Source organism: Aedes albopictus, chromosome 2 (assembly GCF_035046485.1).
Source record: "Aedes albopictus strain Foshan chromosome 2, AalbF5, whole genome shotgun sequence".
Taxonomy (NCBI): domain Eukaryota; kingdom Metazoa; phylum Arthropoda; class Insecta; order Diptera; family Culicidae; genus Aedes; species Aedes albopictus.
Window position 1 is genome coordinate 434,621,872 of NC_085137.1, and position 22,609 is coordinate 434,644,480.

General features: G+C 39.3%; 1 protein-coding gene across 6 annotated transcripts in view; it reads left to right on the forward strand.

The window, feature by feature from the left end:
* LOC115254554 (tyrosine-protein kinase Src42A) overlaps positions 1-22,609 on the forward strand; it is a 487,102-nt gene that overhangs the window by 91,053 nt on the left and 373,440 nt on the right. For all 6 annotated transcript variants that reach the window (XM_062853654.1, XM_062853653.1, XM_062853656.1 and 3 more), the window contains exon 3: positions 22,301-22,395. In XM_062853654.1, the coding sequence (XP_062709638.1) occupies positions 22,301-22,395 (95 nt within the window). The remainder of the gene's footprint in view (positions 1-22,300; positions 22,396-22,609) is intronic.

Here is a 22,609-nt window from a genome sequence, read left to right on the forward strand (position 1 = left end):
CTACCGATCAACTTTGCCAGAGAAATACGAATTCTAGGTGCTGAAGATCCTGAGATACATGAAACATACAATTTGAACGATTAGTTGCGCCATCTATGTAGAATGTTCAAACAAACGGTCCATCATTAGTAAACACTTGGCCCAATAAACAACTTTGCCAAAGACACCAAATTTCTATGTGAGCAGGATCTTGATATTATGTGATCATTTGCTTAATAATTACATACTCACTAGCACCACATATGTGAGAAGTTCCGAATCAAACGGACCAGCATCTGTCAGTCCTTGAGCAACTCAACAACTTTGCCGAAGATACCATCATCCTAGGTGATCAGGATCCTGAGATATATTATTATAAAATTTGCACGCTCAGTAGCGCCACCTCTGAGAAATTTTCAAACAAACGGTCCATCATTAGTTAACACTTTACCTAATAAACAACTTTGCTGAAGACACAAAATTTCTATGTGATCAGGATCTTGATATAAATGTGATCATATGTTTAATACTTACATGCTCACTAGCGCCACCTATATATGAAATTCCGAATTAAACAGTCCAGCATCTGTAAGTCCTTAACCAACCCAACAACTTTGCTGAAGACACCGTTCTTCTAATAAGTCAGGATCATAAGATACAAGATCAAACTTGGGTTCCAAATGGACCCCAGGTTTTCGAAATGGACCATCATTTAAGGTTTCCTGTATAGGGTTAAGTTACAGCGAATCAAAACAATAATGAGAAAAAAATAAGTATAGCTGTATGTAGGGAAAAATAATATGTCCAGTTTTTTCATTGGAACTTGTACGTAGAATCTGTTTTTGATATCAAAAATCTCTAAAAGAAAAATTTTGCTTGTTTTAAAATTTATAAAAAAAATCGAGAAAAATTAGTTAGATTCATTTGACCATCCTGGGTTACTAGTCTAATCATCATTAACATTTGACATCCATAGAAAAAAATGAGGCTGGAAGTACCCTTTGAACAGAAATAAAATAAAAAAAAATCGAAGGATATGGTTTTTAGACAATTGAAATTATATGGCATCTAACATAGACCCACGATGAACATTACTCCCAGTGTATTTTTTTTTTCTAAAAGTTGTTCAAATGCCCTCAAATATCTTTGGAGACATCATTTCAATCCAACGGATCGTTTTCGAATTCCATTTTTCGTAGAAGAAAATTATGTTGTTTTCATACGCCCTTTTCAAAAGATAGGTAAGGAAAAATAATTATGTGTTGATGCAAAAATTTGATGCAAAAAATGATTCATGAAATCTAGCACATGAACAAAATCTCATGCTCTAATGTTAAATGTGAAGGACCTCCAGTAGACAATACAGACAACATAAAACATAGATAGTAACATAAAAACATTTTAAAAGTTATTGAAATACCTTTCTTCCAATTTGTATGTTTCAAGAAAAACTGCCTTGCTCAATAGAACTTCGTTAATTTTTTTTCTATCTTTTATTTTGCGTGCAAAATCGTGGACACTATGACGTTTACCTAAAACCCGAAGCAGTTAAGCTTGGGCAACGGAAAATAGCGACATTTCACAGTCATGGATCGTCACTTTGCAGGCAACTAATAAGATTATGCATATCCTATCAGGGAAAACGGATTATATTGCATTCACCCAACTGACCGCCGGATACAAGCGATATCAGTAGCTGCTGCTCCGGCTTGAAGGCACCTGATGTATGTAGGTATAACCGAAACCTACCGACATCGAAAACCCATAAAAAACTCGTCCTCAATTCCTCGCTTCAACTGTTTTACGGACCGAACCAAGCTTCGACTTCGACACTCGCACACACACACACGCTCACATCCTGACCAATTATTTCTTGCCTCTGCTTTTGTGATGCTCTCCAAATTAAACCCTTCCGCTGTTGTTGTTGTTGCTGATGCTGTTGGTGCTGCTGCCGTAGCCGAAGCAAAACCATATTGCTGCTGTTATAATAGTTGCCGGTTCAGTTGGTTGGCGCGCAAAGTGCAATATATATGTACCTATGTGATGTGCACAACACACGGCGAAATCGCGAAATGAAATGAAAAGCGAAAGCCTGCCAGTATCTGCCCGTCTGAGCCTGGACCGCGCGCGTGGTCGTGCGGTGCAATGCTTCTGAGGACGACGCGGCGATGACGACGTCACGTGCGCAGTTGAGCGATCTCCGCGCTGCTAGCAGCGCTAGTGTTATTGTTATTGGAGGCTTTATGCAATAATATGCACTGGCGGCGGTATCGCGCCGTGCCATATGATGTGGCGATGATGTGAGAGTAGAAAAGTGGACCATTTTTTTTTTTAAACGCACAAGTTGAACGATTTTTTTTTGTTTTGCCGGTTCGCTGTTGCATTGGGGCTTTTTCAACAGGATTTGATTTGATGGAAGTTAACGGGGAGCTTTTTGCGTATGCAACAAGAGCCATTTTTTTGCCCCGAGCAGGGTGTTATTCTTCTTAGCGTAACTTCCCAGGCGGGACAAAGCCTGCTTCTCAGCAAGAGCATTTCCACAGTTCTTATCTGGAAGCTTCCTCTGGCAATGACTATTTCACTTGTGTATATCATGTGGCAGATGTGAAGATACTCTATATCCAAGGAAGTCAAGGATTTTACTACTAGTCAAATCTGGAATTACCAGGAAACAAGCCCATCACGCTCAGCATGGTCTCCGCACGCATAAAAATCCGTTCTGAATATCGTGAACAAAATATCATAGAAAGGAGAACGCTTGCTTTTCCTAAATGCGTGATTTAATTCTAGTAATTGTGAACGCAGGCATCCAGCTTTCATGATTATGCATTCAAATATTAGAACATAGTTCACGCCTGCCAAACCGCATCGTCGTTCAGTAACGCCTTCAAAAATAAGAACTGAAATCACGGCATCGAGAACGGGTGTTAACACTTTTATGATTTTGTTCAAGATAATGAGATCCCCGTTCATGCGCTGTCATTATTGCAAGCGCTCGAGTAAAAATAAACCCCCGGCAGTTGGTATGGAAGTAAAAAAAATGTATTCAAAGTGTAGCAAGTGCAATTATTTATTCTTTTATGTTATTAATGCCTTTGTTCGTTTCCCTAGCTTATATTCTAGTTTAGTTCTTGGTCCTGAAACATCAGCAGCTTCTGCAGGTAGGTTACCGTCGCAAGAATCTCGAACTATGCGGAATATGGTGCTGTTGGTTTTCACCCCAAATCACGCAAATTTTGCAGTCACGGCAAATAATCCTCAACTACGATAGTGAACTGGATGTATTCGGCCGTAAATCCTGTATAATATGTTTGTGGAAGTGCTGCTAATTGTGAAATAAGTTAATTATCAGTAAACGAAGTTCAAAAAATGACTGTCAATAACTCTTACTGAAAGAGCGGACCATGAACTATGATCTCGTTGCCATGATTTTGATCACGTTCACGAGAACCTAGAATGAATAACAAACACAGATATGAGAACACAATTCCCGTTTCCTAGCACCAATGCTCAGTTCACCAGGCGTTACGAATATATTGGGGAACATAGTTCCCGATGCCGTGAAATTAATTCATGGTGTATATTCGTAAAGCAAAAATCTGCCAGTTCCGAATTTCGTGACGGGTTGTTGACAATATCCGGAACGGTTTTATTTGCGTGCGGAACACCCGCGCGCTTATTACTTCAATAATACAGTCCAATTCGTTTTGTAAGAATAGTTGGGCAAACTCCGTGATTTTTATGGCGCATTTCTCAAGTCGAAAATTTTCTAGAATTTTGTATGTAATTTTTAGCGAGATTCCTTGATCAATTCTGAAATCGTTGATGTTCCTCTGCAGGCCAAGCCACTGGCGTAGTGTTGTGCCACGCGGCATTGACAGTTGTATTAAACCCTCCGCATAACGTTTTTATTCATGCTTTCATGCACTCCAACAGTCACACTCTCTTTGTACTGCCGTTTCTTGATGCGGTGAATTCGTTTCTCTTCTGCTTTTATTATGCTATCTGTTGAGCCTGGCGTATTGTCCCAGTATAGCATTCGTTAGCTCCCTTCGTTACACAAGCTATTATGTTGGCGTTGCTGAGTGATACCCATCATCTCTTACGATGTTGTAGTCATCGTTTCATGGGTGATCTTCCATAAACTGTTGACATTCATTGCCAGTACCCATGAGGTCTCCTATTTTCACGATTTTAAGCTAAGAATGAATTCCTACGGGAATCCTACAAGAATTCCCCCGATGATCTTTTAAGAATTTCTCCGGAATTCCTCCAGAGATTCCTCCGGGAATTCTCCAAGAATTCCTCCAGAAATTATCCAGGAATTCCTCCGGGAAAAAAATGTCAAAATTTCTTCAAAAACTTCGCCGTGAATTTTCCAAAAAATCCTCCTAGAATTTGTCCGGGTGTTCTCCAAGAATTCCTCAAGGAATTCTCTCAGAATTTTTTCAGGCATCGTTTAAGAATTTTTCCAAGAATTTTCCAAGGTTTTCGTCAGGAATTCTCCAAGAATTTCGCCAGGAATTCTCCAAGAATTCTGCCAGGAAGTGTCAAAGAAATTGTTGGACTTGGAAATTCTTCTGCTAGAAATTTATCAAGAATTCCGTAAGAAATTCTCCAAAAAATCTGCCAGGAAATCTCCAACAATTCCGGCAGGAATTCTCCTAGAGTATCCCCAAGAATTCTTCCAGGAATTCTCCAAGATTTGTTCAAGTAGTCCTTCAGGAATTTTTCAAGATTTCCTCCAGAAATTCTTTAAGAATTCCATCAGGAACTCTCCAAGAATTCTATCAGGAATTCTTCAACAATTCCTTTAGGAATTCTCCAAGAATTCCATTAGGAATTCTCCAAGAATTGCATTAGGAATTCTCCAAGAATTCCATTAGGAATTCTCCAAGAATTCCATTAGGGATTCTCCAAGAATTCCATTAGGAATTCTCCAAGAATTCCATCAGGAATTCTCCAAGAATTCCTACAGGTGTTCCCTATGATTTGCTTCAGAAATTCTCCAAAAATTTAACTAGCATTTTCCAAGAATTTCTCCACATGTTCTCCAAGGATTCCTCTGGGATTTATTGAACGAGGATTTATCCAGAAATTCTTCAAGAATTCCTTCAGGAATTCTGTACGAAGTTCTCCAGGAATTATCCATGAATTTATACAGGAATTCTCCAAGAACTGTTGAAGGAACTCTCTCTGAATTCTTCCAGGATTTTGTCAAGAATTCTTTCAGGAATTCTCCGATAATTCCTTCAGGAATTTTCCAAGAATTCTTCCAGAAATTCTGCAAAAAAACCTTCAGGGATTCTGAAAGAATTCCTTCAGGAATACTGCAAGAATTCTCCAAGAATTCCTCATAGAATTCTCCAAGAATACCTCCAGGAATCCCCCAAAAATTCCTCCAGGAATTCCTCCTGAAATTCTGCAAGAACTCCGTCTGGAATCCTCCAAGAATTCCTCCTAGGATTCTACAAGAATTCCTCTAGCAATTCCACGAAAAAATCTTCGTGAATTCTCCATGAATTCTTACGGGAATTCTCCAAGAAACGTTGTAGAAATTTTTCATGAATTTCATCGGAAGTTCTCCAAAAAAATCTTCCAAGAATTCTTTAAAACTTCTTAAAGTAATTCTCCAAGAATTCCTCCTGAAATTCTCCAGGAATTCCTTCTGGAATCTTCCAAGAATTCCTCCGAGAATTCTCCAAGAATTCCTCCGGGAATTCTCCAAGAATTCCAAAGCGAATTCTCCAAGAATTCCTCCGTGTATTCTCCAAAAATTCCTTAGCGAATTCCTCAAGGAATTCTCTCAGAATTTTTTCAGGCATCGTTTAAGAATTTTTCCAAGAATTTTCCAAGGTTTTCGTCAGGAATTCTCCAAGAATTTCGCCAGGAATTCTCCAAGAATTCTGCCAGGAAGTGTCAAAGAAATTGTTGGACTTGGAAATTCTTCTGCTAGAAATTTATCAAGAATTCCGTAAGAAATTCTCCAAAAAATCTGCCAGGAAATCTCCAACAATTCCGGCAGGAATTCTCCTAGAGTATCCCCAAGAATTCTTCCAGGAATTCTCCAAGATTTGTTCAAGTAGTCCTTCAGGAATTTTTCAAGATTTCCTCCAGAAATTCTTTAAGAATTCCATCAGGAACTCTCCAAGAATTCTATCAGGAATTCTTCAACAATTCCTTTAGGAATTCTCCAAGAATTCCATTAGGAATTCTCCAAGAATTGCATTAGGAATTCTCCAAGAATTCCATTAGGAATTCTCCAAGAATTCCATTAGGGATTCTCCAAGAATTCCATTAGGAATTCTCCAAGAATTCCATCAGGAATTCTCCAAGAATTCCTACAGGTGTTCCCTATGATTTGCTTCAGAAATTCTCCAAAAGTTTAACTAGCATTTTCCAAGAATTTCTCCACATGTTCTCCAAGGATTCCTCTGGGATTTATTGAACGAGGATTTATCCAGAAATTCTTCAAGAATTCCTTCAGGAATTCTGTACGAAGTTCTCCAGGAATTATCCATGAATTTATACAGGAATTCTCCAAGAACTGTTGAAGGAACTCTCTCTGAATTCTTCCAGGATTTTGTCAAGAATTCTTTCAGGAATTCTCCGATAATTCCTTCAGGAATTTTCCAAGAATTCTTCCAGAAATTCTGCAAAAAAACCTTCAGGGATTCTGAAAGAATTCCTTCAGGAATACTGCAAGAATTCTCCAAGAATTCCTCATAGAATTCTCCAAGAATACCTCCAGGAATCCCCCAAAAATTCCTCCAGGAATTCCTCCTGAAATTCTGCAAGAACTCCGTCTGGAATCCTCCAAGAATTCCTCCTAGGATTCTACAAGAATTCCTCTAGCAATTCCACGAAAAAATCTCCGTGAATTCTCCATGAATTCTTACGGGAATTCTCCAAGAAACGTTGTAGAAATTTTTCATGAATTTCATCGGAAGTTCTCCAAAAAAATCTTCCAAGAATTCTTTAAAACTTCTTAAAGTAATTCTCCAAGAATTCCTCCTGAAATTCTCCAGGAATTCCTTCTGGAATCTTCCAAGAATTCCTCCGAGAATTCTCCAAGAATTCCTCCGGGAATTCTCCAAGAATTCCAAAGCGAATTCTCCAAGAATTCCTCCGTGAATTCTCCAAAAATTCCTTAGCGAATTCTCCAAGAATTCCGCAGGGAATTCTCCAAGAATTCCTCCGGGAATTCTCCAAGAATTCCTCCGGGAATTCTCCAAGAATTACTCCAGGAATTCTCCTGGCATTCCTCAAGGAATTCTACAGGAATTTCTCTAGAATTGCTTCTGGAATCCTCCAAGAATTCATCCTAGATTTCTTCAAGAAATTTTCCTCACATTCTCCAAGAATTCTTCCTGGACTTCTTCAAGCAATCCTTCTGGAATTCTCCAAGATTTCTCCAGGAATTCTACAAGAATTCTTCCAGGAATTCTCCTAGAATTCGCCAGGAATGCTCCAAGATTTCTTCCAGGAAATTTCTCAAGGAATTCTTCGAAAACATTTTCAGAAATACTCCAAGTATTCCCCCGGGAATTCTCTATGAATTCCTCCAGAAATTCTCAAAAAAAAATCCAGAAATACTCTAAGAATTTTCCGAAATTCTTCAAGAATTCAACCCGGGAAATCTCTATGAATTCCTTCGGGAATTCTCCAAAAATTCCTTCGAGAATTCTGCAAGAATTTCCAAGGGAATTCTCCAAAAATTCCCTCGGGAATTCTCCAAGCATTCCCCCGGGAATTCTTCAAGAATTACTTCGGGAATATTCCTCCGGGAGTTCTCCAAGATTTCCTCCGAAAATTCTCTAAGAGTTCCTCCGTGGATTCTTCAAGAGTTCCTCAGAGGATTCTCCAAGATTTCCTCTGGGAATTCTGCAAGAATTCCTCCGGAAGTTCTCGAAGAATACCTCCAGAAATTCAGAAAGAACTCATCCGGGAATTCTTTAAATATTATTTCGGGAATTCTTCAACAATTCCTTAAAAGCTTAAAAAGCTTTTAGCATAAAAGTTTAAGCTAAAAAAGCTTTTCATTAAAGTTCACCACACGATATATTTACTTGATATTTTATGCTTGATGGGCTTCAGCTTGTAGCGGTGAATCTACGCCAAATTAAGCATTCACTTCCACTGGTCTCGGCCCCGGGTCAATCGCTTCCAGTCGCCCTGAGCATTTAGATCCCTTGGGTCCTTCTCAATTGCAAAAAGCCAAAGTGTGTGCGTTATTCCATGACACCGCCATTCCTTTTTTTTTGCTGAATATCAATTGAGATTGTCTTTCTTTCGGCATTCGAGCTACGTGCCCAGCCCACCGCAGTTTTCCGTGCTTTATTCGTTTTATTACATCCATCGTGTGTTCTTAACACTTGACGTCCAAGTACTCCAAAGGCTCTTCGATAAACTTTTCCCAACGTCCACCATTCATGGCCGTTAAAGCGATCGGAATAATCAAAGTCTTGCATAACGCGAGGTTTGTCTTCGTTCGTAGCCTACGGGAATCCAGCTGGTTTCGTAAACTGAAAAATGCCTGATTCGCAGCCGCAATCCGTCTTCCCATCTCGCGGGTAACATCATTATCGCACGTCACTGAAGTACCAAGATAAACAAATTCGGCCACTGCCACGGCCGGATCGAAATGGATCACCAGCAATCATATACTTGGTCTTTGTGGTATTAATCGTATGTCCATTGTCCAATCCTCCTACAGTCTCCCTTTTAAAAGATATAAACTCTTCTTCTACAGTACGACGATCGATCTCGAAGATGTCTATATTATCCGTGAACCCCAGGAGCATATGCGACTGGGTGACAATGATTCCGAACATTTGCACACCTCCTTTGCACCCTCTCCTTATCCGTCAAATGTCGCACAAATCAGTACAATCAGCATCGCCGTAAAACCATGTTCGATTATAATCTGCCATAACTCGTTCCTTTTTTCTGAATCGTACGCCGCATTGTAAGCAACAAACAGATGATGGGTCTGCAAGTTGTACTCCCGATATTTATCGAGAATCTTCCGTAGGGTGTACATCTGATCCGTCGTTGATCGACCCTCACGAAAAACCGCCTGATATTCGCCGACGAAGAACTCGTCCAACGGCCTCAGCCTGTTAAACAGAATGCTGGACAAAATCTTACGATGCCCTCTCTTGTATTAGGGGGCAATGAAGACCATACGACCAACTAGCAGGCAGTACTTCCTCTACCCATATCTTCAACATGATGCGGGGTAATTTTTCTGCAGCCCTCTAATGGCTGTCTTGACTTCGTCTAGTTCCAAAGCATGTCCGTCATCGTTGAGTCGAATTTAGTCTGTCGCTCTTCCATTCCCATCGTTCTTGGAAAATTCTATAAGGATTTCTTCGAGAATTCCTGTAGGAGATCTTGGCGAATTCCTGAAGGAATTCTTGGAAAATTCTTGGAGGATTCCTGGAAAATTCTTTGAGTAATCCTTGCATTTTTTTCGGAAAAAAATTGGAAGAATTCTTGGAGAAATCTTTATGCATCACCGAATGGGTGCTGTTGCAATTCTTGGTTAAATAGTGAAATAATTATCGGAGAATTTCTTAAAGAGTTATGAGAAAATTCGTGGAGGAATTCTTGGAACATTTCTGGAGGAATTCTTGAAGTATTCCTGCAGTAATTTTTGGAGACTTCCTACAGGATTTTTTGAAAAAAAAAAATATTGAAAAATTCCTGGAGGAATACTCGGAGGAGTCTTGGAGAATTCTCAGAGGAAGTGTTTAAGAATTTTTGGAGGAATTATTTGTGAATTTCGGGAGGTAATCATACACACTAAGATTCTGATTTTCCAGCTCAGTAAAATTTTCGCTGAGTTCTGTAATTTTTTCATCATTTTACTGAGTTTTCAACAGCAGATTTAACTCGGTACACTCGGTAATCAATATTTACCGTTCATCAGTAACGATATTTACCGTTCATCTGTAATTTTTGACAGTTTATTTGCAGAACTCGTTAACTTATTTACAGAGTATTTAGCAAAAGGGATAACCGAGCGTACCGAGTTAAATCTGCTGTTGAGAACTCAGTAAAAAGATGGGGAAAATACCGAGCTGATCTTAGTGTGTAGAGATTATTGGAGGATTATTAGAACAATTTGTGGATTAATTTTGGGACAATTTTTGGAATAATTCTTTAACGCTTTCTTGGAGAATTCCTGGAATTACTTTCGGAGACTTCCTACAGAAATTCATGACAATATTTTGAGGGAATTATTGAAATATTCCTGAAAAAAATATTCGAAAATTTCTGTGGAAATTCTTGGAGAATTCCTGTAGAAGTTTTTGAAAAAAATCCTGGAGGAACTCTTGGTAAATTCCTGGAGGAACTTTTGTAGAATTTCGGAAGGCATTCTTGGAGAATTCTTGAAGGAGTTCTTGTAGAATTCCTGGAGGAACGATGATGCATTTCTGGATGAATTCCTGAAGTATTCTTGGAGTATTGCTGAAGGAATTCTTGGAGAATTGCTGAGGGAATTCATGGAGAATTCTTCGAAAAATTCTTCAAGAATTCCTGGAAGATTTTTTGGCAAATTACCGTAGAAATTATTTTTGGGCAATTCTAGGAGAAACTCTTAAAGAATTCCTTGAGCAACAAAAGTAGTATTCCGGAAGGAATTCTTGGAGGGTTCTCGGAGAATTCGTGGAGGAACCTTGAAGAATTCCTGGAGAATTTCTGAAAAGCTCTAGGAGGAATCCTGAAGGAATTCTTAAAGATTCTAAAAAGAGTTCTTGGAAAATTACTGATAAAATACAGGGAGAATTCCTGGAGTGAGTATTGGAGAAATTCTAGAGGAAATCATCAAGAACTCCCAAAGGAAGTCTTGAAAAATTCCTGGGGAATTCCTGGATAACTCTTGAAGAACGAATCAAAAAATTGCTTGTGCAATTCTTGGGACATTCTTGCAGGAAATCTGGGAAAAAATTTGGAGGGTTATCAGAAAAAAATGTGGATTATTTTTTGGAGAATTTCTGGATAAATTCTTTGACGATTTTTTGAAAAATTCTTGGAGAATTCCTGGAGTTATTTTTGGAGACTTCTAGAGAAAATCATGACAAATTTCTGAGTGAATTATTTAAGATTTCCTGAAGAAACTGTTCGATAATTTATGAAGGAAGAGTTATACCTCTTTGGTTGGCTTTTCTGTCCAGATAAGTTATAAGCGGGGTGATACTATTTCATCCGACGTTTCGACCCTTGGTTTGGGTCTTCTTCAGGGAGGTTATAGGGATACCGCTACGTTTGTATCGCCGGTTGCTTGGCGTAGGGCTGTCGGGTTTGGTGAATTTAAGCTTGTGTTGGCTATTTGTGGGTAGATGGTGAGGGTGTAAACTACACCCAAAGAGGGATAACTCTGCCAATCTTTCTGAAGGAATTGTTGGAAAATTCTTGAAGGAATTGTTAGAGAATTCCTGAAGGAATTCTTCGAGAATTCCTCGAACATTTCTTGGAGAAATCCTGTAAAATTTCTTGGAGAATTCCTGGAAGATTCCTGTAGGAATTTTCGAAAAATTCCTGAAGGAATTATTGGAGGATTCCTGCAGCAATTCATGGAGAGTTCCTCGAAACTTTCTTGGAGAATTCGTGGAAGATTTCTTGGAGAATTCTTTAAGCAATTCTTGGAGCATTGCTGAAGGAATTCTTGGAGAATTGCTGAAGGAATTCATGGAGAATTCCCCGAAAAATTCTTGAAGAATTTCTGGAAGATTTCTTGGCAAATTCCCGTAGAATATTTTGAGAAATTTTTGGAGGGACTCTTGGAGAATTCCTGGAGCAACTATAATAGAATTTCGGAAGGAATTCTTGGAGGGTTCTCGGAGAATTCCTGGAGGAACCATGGAGAATTCCTGGACGCATTAATGGAGAATTTCTGAAAAGCTCTAGGAGGAATCTGAAGGAATTCTTAAAGATTCTCAAAAGTATTCTTCAAGAATTCCTGGTAAAAGTCAGGGAGAAGTTCTGGAGTGAGTGTTGCAGAAATTCTGGAGGAGCATCAAGAATTTCTAGAGGAAGTTTTGAACAATTTCTTGGGAATTCTTGGACAACTCTTGTAGAATTAAAAAATTGCAATTCTTAGAACATTCTTGGAGGAAATCTGAGAGAATTTTTGGAGGGTTATTAGAAAAATTTGTGGATTATTTTTTGGAGAATTTCTGGATAAATTCTTTGACGATTTTTTGAAAAATTCTTGAAGAGTTCCTGGAGTTATTTTTGGAGACTTTCTAGAGAAATTCATGACACATTTCTGAGGGAATTATTGAAGATTTCCTGAAGAAACAATCCGAAAATTTTGGAAGGAATTCTTCGAAAATTCCTGAAGGAATTATTGAAAAATTCCTGAAGGAATTCTTGGAAAATTCCTGAAGGAATTCTTGGAAAATTCCTGAAGGAAATGTTGGAAAATTCCTGGAAGATTTCGTGAAGAATTCCTAAAGAAATGCTTGGAGGAACCATTGCAGAATTCCGGATGGAATTCTTGGAGATTCACGGAGGAATTCTTGGAGAAGTCCTTGGTGAACTCCTGGAGGAATTCTTGGAGAATTTCTGAAAAGCTCTTGGAGGAATCCTGGAGGAATTCTTGAATATTTTGTTACAAAAATAAAAGAAAATCAATTATTACAAAGTATTAACACATCACAACACATAGAACCTTATAAATGCACAAATAAGAGACATCACAAGTTGACGCAAGACAACACATAACATAAATGTGCCCTGTTATCCCTGTTATTTCCGATCACAGGATGACGAGGTTTCATGTATTGGTCATCCTGGTATCAGTCATCCTGGAATTGTATTTTAGTTGGCAGTATGCCTTTTAGTTCACAGAATTTGATGCTGTATTCATAGCTTGGTTTTGTCTAGGAAACGGGCATCCCGTTTCAGGGTTCGATACTTGAGCTTAACAACTTGAAGTCCGTGGCAGGGGAAGGTTTACATCCCTAGTACTTGACCGCTGCCCGAAATAGCCTGAAAGTCGGCAATCAAAGTGGGATTGCATTTCATGGGCCTCTATTTTTCCAGAACCCTATAAATGTGCATTAAAAGTATGGGAATATATATAAGTTAAAATGAAACATACAACACCTTCCAACTAACTTTCATTTGCATACACGGGGTTTTTTAGTTGGGCGCCATGTTACAAAAATACAACATGGAACCCTAGAAATGCTGCTAGGGCCCCACGTTGGGCGCCATGTTACAAAAATAAGAGAAAATAATATTTACAAAGTATTAACATATCACAACACATAAAACCTTACAAATGTACAAACAAGAAACATCAGAAACTGCCAGAACCCTATAAATGTTAATTAATACTAGAGTAATATTTACAAGTTAAAATTCAACATGTAGCACAAAGAACGTACGAATATTAAACTTTGAATACATCAAACAATTATTCTGTCTTATAATTGTAACAAATATTTATACCCGTAACACAATCCAACGTTTGAGCAAGAATTTTTCGTGAATCGTTCACCGATTCACGAAAAATTCAGCTCCCATATGCTTCATACCCTTTATAACAATAGTGTTAAGGCCATATACTTAACACTAAGATAAAGATAAATAACTTAACCTAAACTCAAAAACAAAACCAAAACGAGTTGTGCTACCCGAAAGCCACAATGCTTTCCAGAAACGTAGCGGTGAACAGGACTAACAAGTCCCCAGAACACACCTCAACTCAAAACATAAAATGTTACCCGAAAGCCAAACTGCTTTCCAAATCACGTAACGAATCTTACTTCAACTAAACTTTACTTTTGTGGAGGTTAACTGTCCACAAAAATAAAATGGCCTTAAGACTGAAATTATAATCTTTCCGACTAGCTTTCATTTGCAAACACGGGGTTTTTTAGTTGGGCGCCATGTTACAAAAATAAAAGAAAATCAATTATTACAAAGTATTAACACATCACAACACATAGAACCTTATAAATGCACAAATAAGAGACATCACAAGTTGACGCAAGACAACACATAACATAAATGTGCCCTGTTATCCCTGTTATTTCCGATCACAGGATGACGAGGTTTCATGTATTGGTCATCCTGGTATCAGTCATCCTGGAATTGTATTTTAGTTGGCAGTATGCCTTTTAGTTCACAGAATTTGATGCTGTATTCATAGCTTGGTTTTGTCTAGGAAAACTAATCCTAATCGGGCATCCCGTTTCAGGGTTCGATACTTGAGCTTAACAACTTGAAGTCCGTGGCAGGGGAAGGTTTACATCTCTAGTACTTGACCGCTGCCCGAAATAGCCTGAAAGTCGGCAATCAAAGTGGGATTGCATTTCATGGGCCTCTATTTTTCCAGAACCCTATAAATGTGCATTAAAAGTATGGAAATATATATAAGTTAAAATGAAACATACAACACAAAGAACGAACGAATAATAATCTTATAACACATTAAAAAATTATTCTGTCTTATAATTGTAACAAATATTTATACCCGTAACAATTTCTAGAAGAATTATTGGAAACTTCCGGATGAAAGTCATGAAGAATTCCTGGAGTGAGTTTTGAAAAAGCCCTAGAAGAAATCTTCAAGAATTCCTACAGGAAGTCTTGAGAAATTCCTGGGGGAATTCTTGGATAACTCTTATAGGAAGAATTAGAAAAATGCTTGAAGGATTCTTGGGACATTCTTGGAGGAAATCGGGAAGAATTTTTTGGGGTAAACGATTCCTGGAGGAAGTATTGGAATTTGACTGGAGGAAGTCTTAGAGAATTCTCAGAGAAATGGTTTGAGAATTCTTGGAGGAATTGTTTGAGAATCCCTGGAGAAGTTCTTGGAGGATACCAGGAGAAAGTCTTAGATAATTACTGGAAAATTTTTTGATGAATTCCTCAAGAATTTTTTGAAGAATTTTTGGAAAAAAATTGAAGAATTCCTGAATTTTTTTTTTGGTTTCTGGCGGAATTCTTGCAAAATTCTGAAGGAATTCTTAGTGTATTTCTGGCGCAATTTTTGAAGAACTCTTGGAGTAATTTTTGGAAAATTATTTGAGAATATCTTGGAGAACTCTACGAAATTCTTGAAGAATTTTTCAGAAGAATTCTGGGAGAATTCCTAGAGGAGTTAAACAATTCTTCAAAGTGCTCTCTTCTCCTGGCCCACCTTTTTTCTGTCAGTAAGTGTTTATTATGGTCGTCGAACATGACGGGTGAAGGCACTGTTTTTTCTTCACACGCCACAGACAGTTTCGTAAATCCTTCGCATATCATTATGTTCAATACACTCTTGCGCCTCAGCAGTCACATTCTCCTAAAGCTCTTTTTTTTCTATTTTTACGGGGGATTCATTTTTTGACTACTCTTGCTTCCCTTTGCAACCATTCAACATTCTTCTCGTCCGTTAATCTCTGATACTCTACGTGCAAATCAAGTACCAGTGGTGTGAAATCTCGTGTACATCATTGATTTTTGATCGTCATCCTTTCCAAGTATTATGCACCAGCTTGCATATCACGCCCGGAATAACGGGCATTTGGTTGATTTCACTGTTCACCTATTTACAGTGATAGCAGATAATGAGTGTGCTTCAGACGGATTTTAAGAGAGTCAATCTCTCAGGGTAGAGATGCATGACGACGACATTTAGCAGTTCAGTAGTCACGAGCCGAGTTTGATCAAAGTTCCGACGTTCCAAGATCCATATTTTCAATCATTTTCTTCAATTATTTACCTGGTCTGACATTACTCATGTTTGGACATGCTTTTATTCTATTTAGTTGCTGAAGTCGTGAAGCTTTATCACCTGATGATATCAGTTAGTTCTCCATAATCGTCCCATCTGCATAATTCAGGAAAATCCGTAATGTATGCTACTCATTCATCATCCTGTAGCCGTAGATTATGATAGCACTTACAAATGGATTCTGTCTGCGTCATCACCACCGAGCTTGACAATTCAATTTCAACTTGGACTGCCAGGGAATGTCATGGAGTTTATTATTATTACCGTCCGATGATAACTATTCATTATCGGGCCAGCCGAGACTGGGCCTTAGCTACCTACATACATAGTATGAGCTACTTTTTTCATCAAGTGTGCAGTCCAGCACCCCTCCACGCCGCAATAAGAACGTGAGAGAATGGCTCGTCGAACTCCGTGACAATCGTTCGTACCCGTGTGCAATATCTCTATACATAGTGTACATGTATAACAGGCTTATTCAAAAGCAATCTATACGTGCACGACAACGACCGGCATGAACGAGAAGCCAAATGGAGGAGAACGATTGTTTCCGGTTTTGGGACCCGCACAGACTGGACTTATTGCTTCTTGCTAACTTTTGCTACTACCTACCGTTGCCTGCCGTTGCAATCTGACGCCGTAGATAAGGAGGCAGTCAAGTGAAGCCACACTGAAAGACGGGAAAATCAATCAAAATAAATACAATACATGGTATTGTAACATTTCGAAACCGTTTATTGAAGCTTCCCAACAAAAACTATTAAGTAACAATATAACTTATAGTTGTGTTAAAGTTTGTAACCATAAGTTGTATTGTTATGTAGTATAAATGAACAGTTTACAATATATTGGCTGTTACGTATCGTAACAATAAAGAACTCCCGACTACTCGAACATACATTGTATTGTAAGCTTACATAACAGTTTATTGAGGCTATCTAACAAAAATATATTAAATAACATTATAACTTATGGTTATGGTACAGTTTATAACTATAAGTTATATTGTTATGTATCATAAATGAACATTTTACAATACATAGATTGTTACGTATTCGGACAATAAAAAATCCCGTTCTTTCTCGACCATATTTCAAATTCAAACTATATTTTTTATTGTTGTTATATTGTTTGAATTTAATCTCCAATAGAATGTAAGGTTGTAATACTATTAAATAACATAACATTCTTTGTTGGTAATTACATGCATTGTAGTATTGCTGCCATGTTTTTTGTGGGATTATTTTATCCGCATGTGCCCATGAATCTCTTCATTTAATGCATGTATATATTTTCTTCCTAAGATAAGACAACAAAACAGCCATACAACACTTGATTATCGATGTGGGAAACGATCGCTGCAAATGACCGGCAACTACACCACCATCACCCGCCCAGTTCAAGCTCACAATCTCATTGGAAGCTGCCGGGGCGCTGTGGTGGTGTCGTGACAAGAGATGGATTTGGACTCAGAATCGAACGTCCGGGACTTCTCCCCGGGCGAAAACCGGTCTCTAGACCTCACTTAGTTCGGTTGCCGTGCTGACGACGGATCAGAACAGGTTGCCTGGGAATTGCATGCAAAATTTAGCTGCCGCACTCGTCGTCATATTTAATGAAATCTACTGATGGCGATCGTGAGATAGACAGCGAGGCGGGATCGAGAGCTTCGTGAACTTGACTTGTCGTGAAAAGCGCGGAGTGTAAAAATATTGGCGCTGGCGCTGCCAAGGTCAACCGGCTTCGGCTCTGTGGAACGATTTTGGGGTTTTGAATTTATATTGTTTGGGGAAGAAATCTATTCCAGTTGAGGTGGCACTTGACTTTTGGAAGTATTTATAAACTGAACGCCGTAAATTTGCGCGCCATTGTTTATCGTGGCGAATGAAGGCAACACAATTGTCTACAGCGAATCGGTTGAAGTTTTTAATAACGAAACCGGACACGTAGAGACGGCTTCCTCGCTCACTTGGTAGAAAGCTATACAACTGACGATCCAATACCAAGTCGAGTAACGCAAAAGAAACCGTTATGGGTATGGTTCTACAGTTGACTGACCATTTTTGGATCAGCTCGTCAATGGTGAAGGAAACTAATTGATGATAGCAATCTTGATGGTCGTCACCAACGGATGGGTAAAGAATAAGGCCTCGATTAAAACATGGAGTCATAAATGGATTTTTACTTAATATCTTATAATTTTCGCAAATAACGGAATTGGTAATCATGTGGAAATACCGAATAAGAGAACAGCACCGTTTTCGATTATTGAAACAGTTGATGCTACGCATTGCTTTTAATGTGAAGGTAGAGAGCGGTAGACGAATTCTTTTAATATAATTTCTTCTGCCTGGTGTAATACCTGTTTCTCAGTTTAATATTCTTTAAGATCTTATACATCAGTATCTCATTGCTGGTAGTGTTAGGTAGGGTTTTATAGCTTTTTATAGTGTAATCACTAAGAAAACTCATTACATTTCGAAACATAGTGAAAAATAATCGCCTCAATGTTGATTCACCTCCTTTTTCTCCGTTCGGTGGCTGCTGAAATTAGGGTGGTGAAACTAAAAAGCAGCGAAGCTCCATCGCAGCTAATGTGTTTGCGTGTTTTGCTAGAAACCACAAGACGCTGCGCGGGCTGCACTGCGCTATCTTTTCATTTACAGTAAATAGTTTGACCACGCTCTCTCTCTGCCTTTCTATGAGGCTAAAGCGAATTTAAACAACAGCCGCGTACCCACGTCACTATCCCCGGAAAGCGGATGAAAACCTCGGTACTACACGTATGAGTCAACCAACAATAGAGAGTAAGGTTTGGGTGGGTACTATGTCATCAAACAACGGTGAGGTTTGGCACTTTTTTCAATTAAAATGTTAATTTGAATCAAATCTACCAAAATTACGGCTGCTTCAAAGATTTCTTCGGAAATTCCTTCAAACGGCGCTAATTTTTCACATTTACTTTATATGTTCCAAGTTAAAGTTACATTTGTTTTACAAAATCCTGAAGTTTGAATTGGTCGCAAACCAGGCTTCAGAGGTGCTTATATAGGGTTTCAAAATATCTGTAGACATGGTACCCGGGTACGCAGCACCCATTTAAAATACACGGTGTAGAAAAAAGCAAAAAGTTTGTCGGACACATAACGGTTAAACCTAATGGAAAATATTCCATTATCAAAATCATGAAGAAATATGTGCCACAAAGCTTGAGTGGCACAAGCATTGTTTATATGTTCATTTTCTGAAGCTCCCCTGTAAGCCTCTAAATCCCTTGAAGTGTATGTAAATGTCATAAAACGCCTTGAAGGCCTTCTGAAACCCCGGGGAGGCCCCTAAATGGTCTTGAAAATCCTATTAAATCCCTCTGAAGTTCTTGAGACCTCCAGTAAAACGGCTTGAAACGCCTTGGAACCGCGCTGAAACTCTTCTGAAGCCCTCTTGAAGACCCTTGAGAAACTCTTTGAAACCTTCTGAAGCCCCTCTGAAACGCCTCTGAAACTCCCTAAGCCATGAGAGTAGAACGTTAATGTATGTTCTGGTCTGTTTGATCCCTCAGAATTCTGATAAAAGTCCATTTATAGTTTCTAATAGAATTGCAACAATATTCCAAGAGATTCCTCGGCAAGCCTCGTTGGGTAAATGTACGACTCGTGCTATAATTTTTTTATAGCATTATAAATCATAATAAAAATCATAATTTTACAACTAGTATACTGCCGCCACTCGCATAATAGTCCCATCTTTGCTGGGTTTCCTATTCATATGGGACTGTTTTGCGAGTGGGGGCAGTATAAATAAGTATTACGTAGAATACCGTGATCAGGAAAAAATGGGAAAGTTTTTTTTTTAATCTTCGCCCACCTTTTTTACTTTTATTTCATACAAAATTCATGCATCTCTAAATGCCAATTTATCCTCCAGAATAGTGTAAGTAAGAAACATTTTTGAAAAGTTTCATATTTTATATGTGCATGCCAAATTAAAGTCGTGACAACATTAAATGATTACAAAAAGAGATATATGCTGATAAGACATAATGCAGAGGTAATACAAAATATTCGTAGCTATGTTGAACATCCCTAGCTTCGATCGATTGCGGCTCTCGACGAACAAGTACTCTAATGCTCTTGCCAAGCATTCTAAAGAGTCAAGGTCCTCAGCCAAGTTGTGTAGATTGATTGGTACTACACTGTTATGTTTTTGTTTTCAATCTAGATTTGCTTAAACTGGTCTAGATATGTTTTATCTTTCAATAAGACACTAGTGCTCTCGATTTGCACCCTAGAGCTGGATTCTTCGACATAGTGTATCGAATGAGTTGGTACTACATTCTTACATCTTCAGTTTTGGTCTTGATCATCTTTAACTTATCTAGATCAGTTGAATCTTTCGAGATGATTATCTAGTGTTCTGGGTATGCATCTTTGGGAGTTGAGGTGTTCGAAGAAGTATCTTGGATTTATTGGTATTACATTTACAAGCCTCCAGTTTTGATCTAGGTTGGCTGCCTCTGCTCTAGACACTTTTTTTTCGGATTAAAATGTCTATCTATTGTTCTGGATTTGCAACATAGAGGGTTGCAGTCTTTGGCAAAGTGCTATAGGTTGGTAGTTTCTACGTTTTAAAATCTCGTGGAGATTCCCTCCGGAATCTCGTGGAGATTCCCTCTGGAATCTCGTGGAGATTCCCTCTGGAATCTCGTGGAGATTACCTCTGGAATCTCATGGAGATTCCCTCTGGAATCTCGTGGAGATTCTCTCCGGAATCTCGTGGATATTCTCTCCGGAATCTCGTGGAGATTCTCTCCGGAATCTCGTGGAGATTCTCTCCGGAATCTCGTGGAGATTCTCTCCGGAATCTCGTGGAGATTCTCTCCGGAATCTCGTGGAGATTCTCTCCGGAATCTCGTGAAGATTCTCTCCGGAATCTCGTGGAGATTCTCTCCGGAATCTCGTGAAGATTCCCTCCGGAATCTCGTGGAGATTCCCTCCGGAATCTCGTGGAGATTCCCTCCGGAATCTCGTGGAGATTCCCTCCGGAATCTCGTGGAGATTCCCTCCGGAATCTCGTGGAGATTCCCTCCGGAATCTCGTGGAGATTCCCTCCGGAATCTCGTGGAGATTCCCTCCGGAATCTCGTGGAGATTCCCTCCGGAATCTCGTGGAGATTCCCTCCGGAATCTCGTGGAGATTCTCTCCGGAATCTCGTGGAGATTCTCTCCGGAATCTCGTGGAGATTCCCTCCGAAAGCTCGTGGAGATTCCCTCCGGAAGCTCGTGGAGATTCCCTCCGGAATCTCGTGGAGATTCCCTCCGGAATCTCGTGGAGATTCCCTCCGGAATCTCGGGGAGATTCCCTCCGGAATCTCGGGGAGATTCCCTGCGGAATTTCGTGGAGATTCTCTGCGGAATTTCGTGGAGATTCCCTGCGGAATCTCGTGGAGATTCCCTGCGGAATCTCGTGGAGATTCCCTGCGGAATCTCGTGGAGATTCCCTGCGGAATCTCGTGAAGACCTTCCGGAATCTCGTGGAGATTCCCTTCGGAATCTCGTGGAGATTCCCTCCGGAATCTCGGGGAGATTCCCTCCGGAATCTCGGGGAGATTCCCTCCGGAATCTCGGGGAGATTCCCTCCGGAATCTCGGGGAGATTCCCTCCGGAATCTCGTGTAGATTTCCTCCGTGAATTTCGACAATATCTTAGGAATACTTTATGGTAGACCACTTAGAGAAATGTGGTAGAATGGTAAATGATGCTTGTTGAATACCCGCACGTTTACCACTTCGGCTGTATGTGCCTTCTTCTATCAACCAATATCGTTTCGAATATTTTGAGTATCAAATTGGTTGCAATGATAATTATGTCAAACCAACCTAAATCGATATGACACTAAACAGACATTCGTCTGTTTCTGTCAAGGTAGACAACGACAAACATATGTACATAATCCGTGACACTAGCCAACTCGTAAATTTCGTCTACCGTCACCGCTGGTAATTCATGGCCGGGGGTCCGTCACACATTTTTGGGGGATGTAGGCCCATGGGACTCGTCATTCTTGTTTAGGTCTGACATTTGTCTGCCGAGCCAACATAGCACAACACAACACACGTTCAATCCAAAATCCCACACGTTCCAACAACGGAACTAGGCTGTCTGTTCAATTTCAAAGTACGGCGAGCCGTATAAAGAGCGTTTCCGACGACATTGACGCTAAATGGATGTGGTGAAACGATGTGGTCTATACGATATATTTTTCACTCTTTTTTTGTAAGATGCATCTTTTTTAGCAAACAACTCGAATGCATGATTTTGCACTACTCAACTCAAAATATATTGTTTCTTAAGGAAAATAAACATGCGTTTTCCGAGTATTCCAGACAGTCATGCTATTCTAAAAAGCAGTATCATTTCCGCGTTCCATTCAACAAATTCTGTTGAATTCTATATCCGTAACATCGAAGGACGAGTGGTTCCACATTGTTAAAACTTTCTCTTTCCATCGAAAATTCAGCAGCAACAGCCAATTTTTATCATCATGTTCTTTCATTTTCTCGTTTTCCCATTTCCGCCCACAGGGAGACTGGTGGTTGGCCCGCAGCAAAAAGACACGACAGGAAGGATACATTCCATCGAACTACGTTGCCAAATTGAAATCGATCGAAGCGGAACCGTAAGTAGACGTCGACAACACGTTACAGTTTTTTTTTATATAACGCCGTCTGTATCTGTATTATTATCATTTTTATTTTTATTATAGTTGGGGAGGGTGGTTTTTTTTCGGATACCTGTGCGCGGTAATTGTACTAGGGTCTGGTGACGGAACTGTTCACGACAGTTTGCACAGTGGGAAAATCTAAATCGCAAAAGTTTGTCAAGCAACTTTT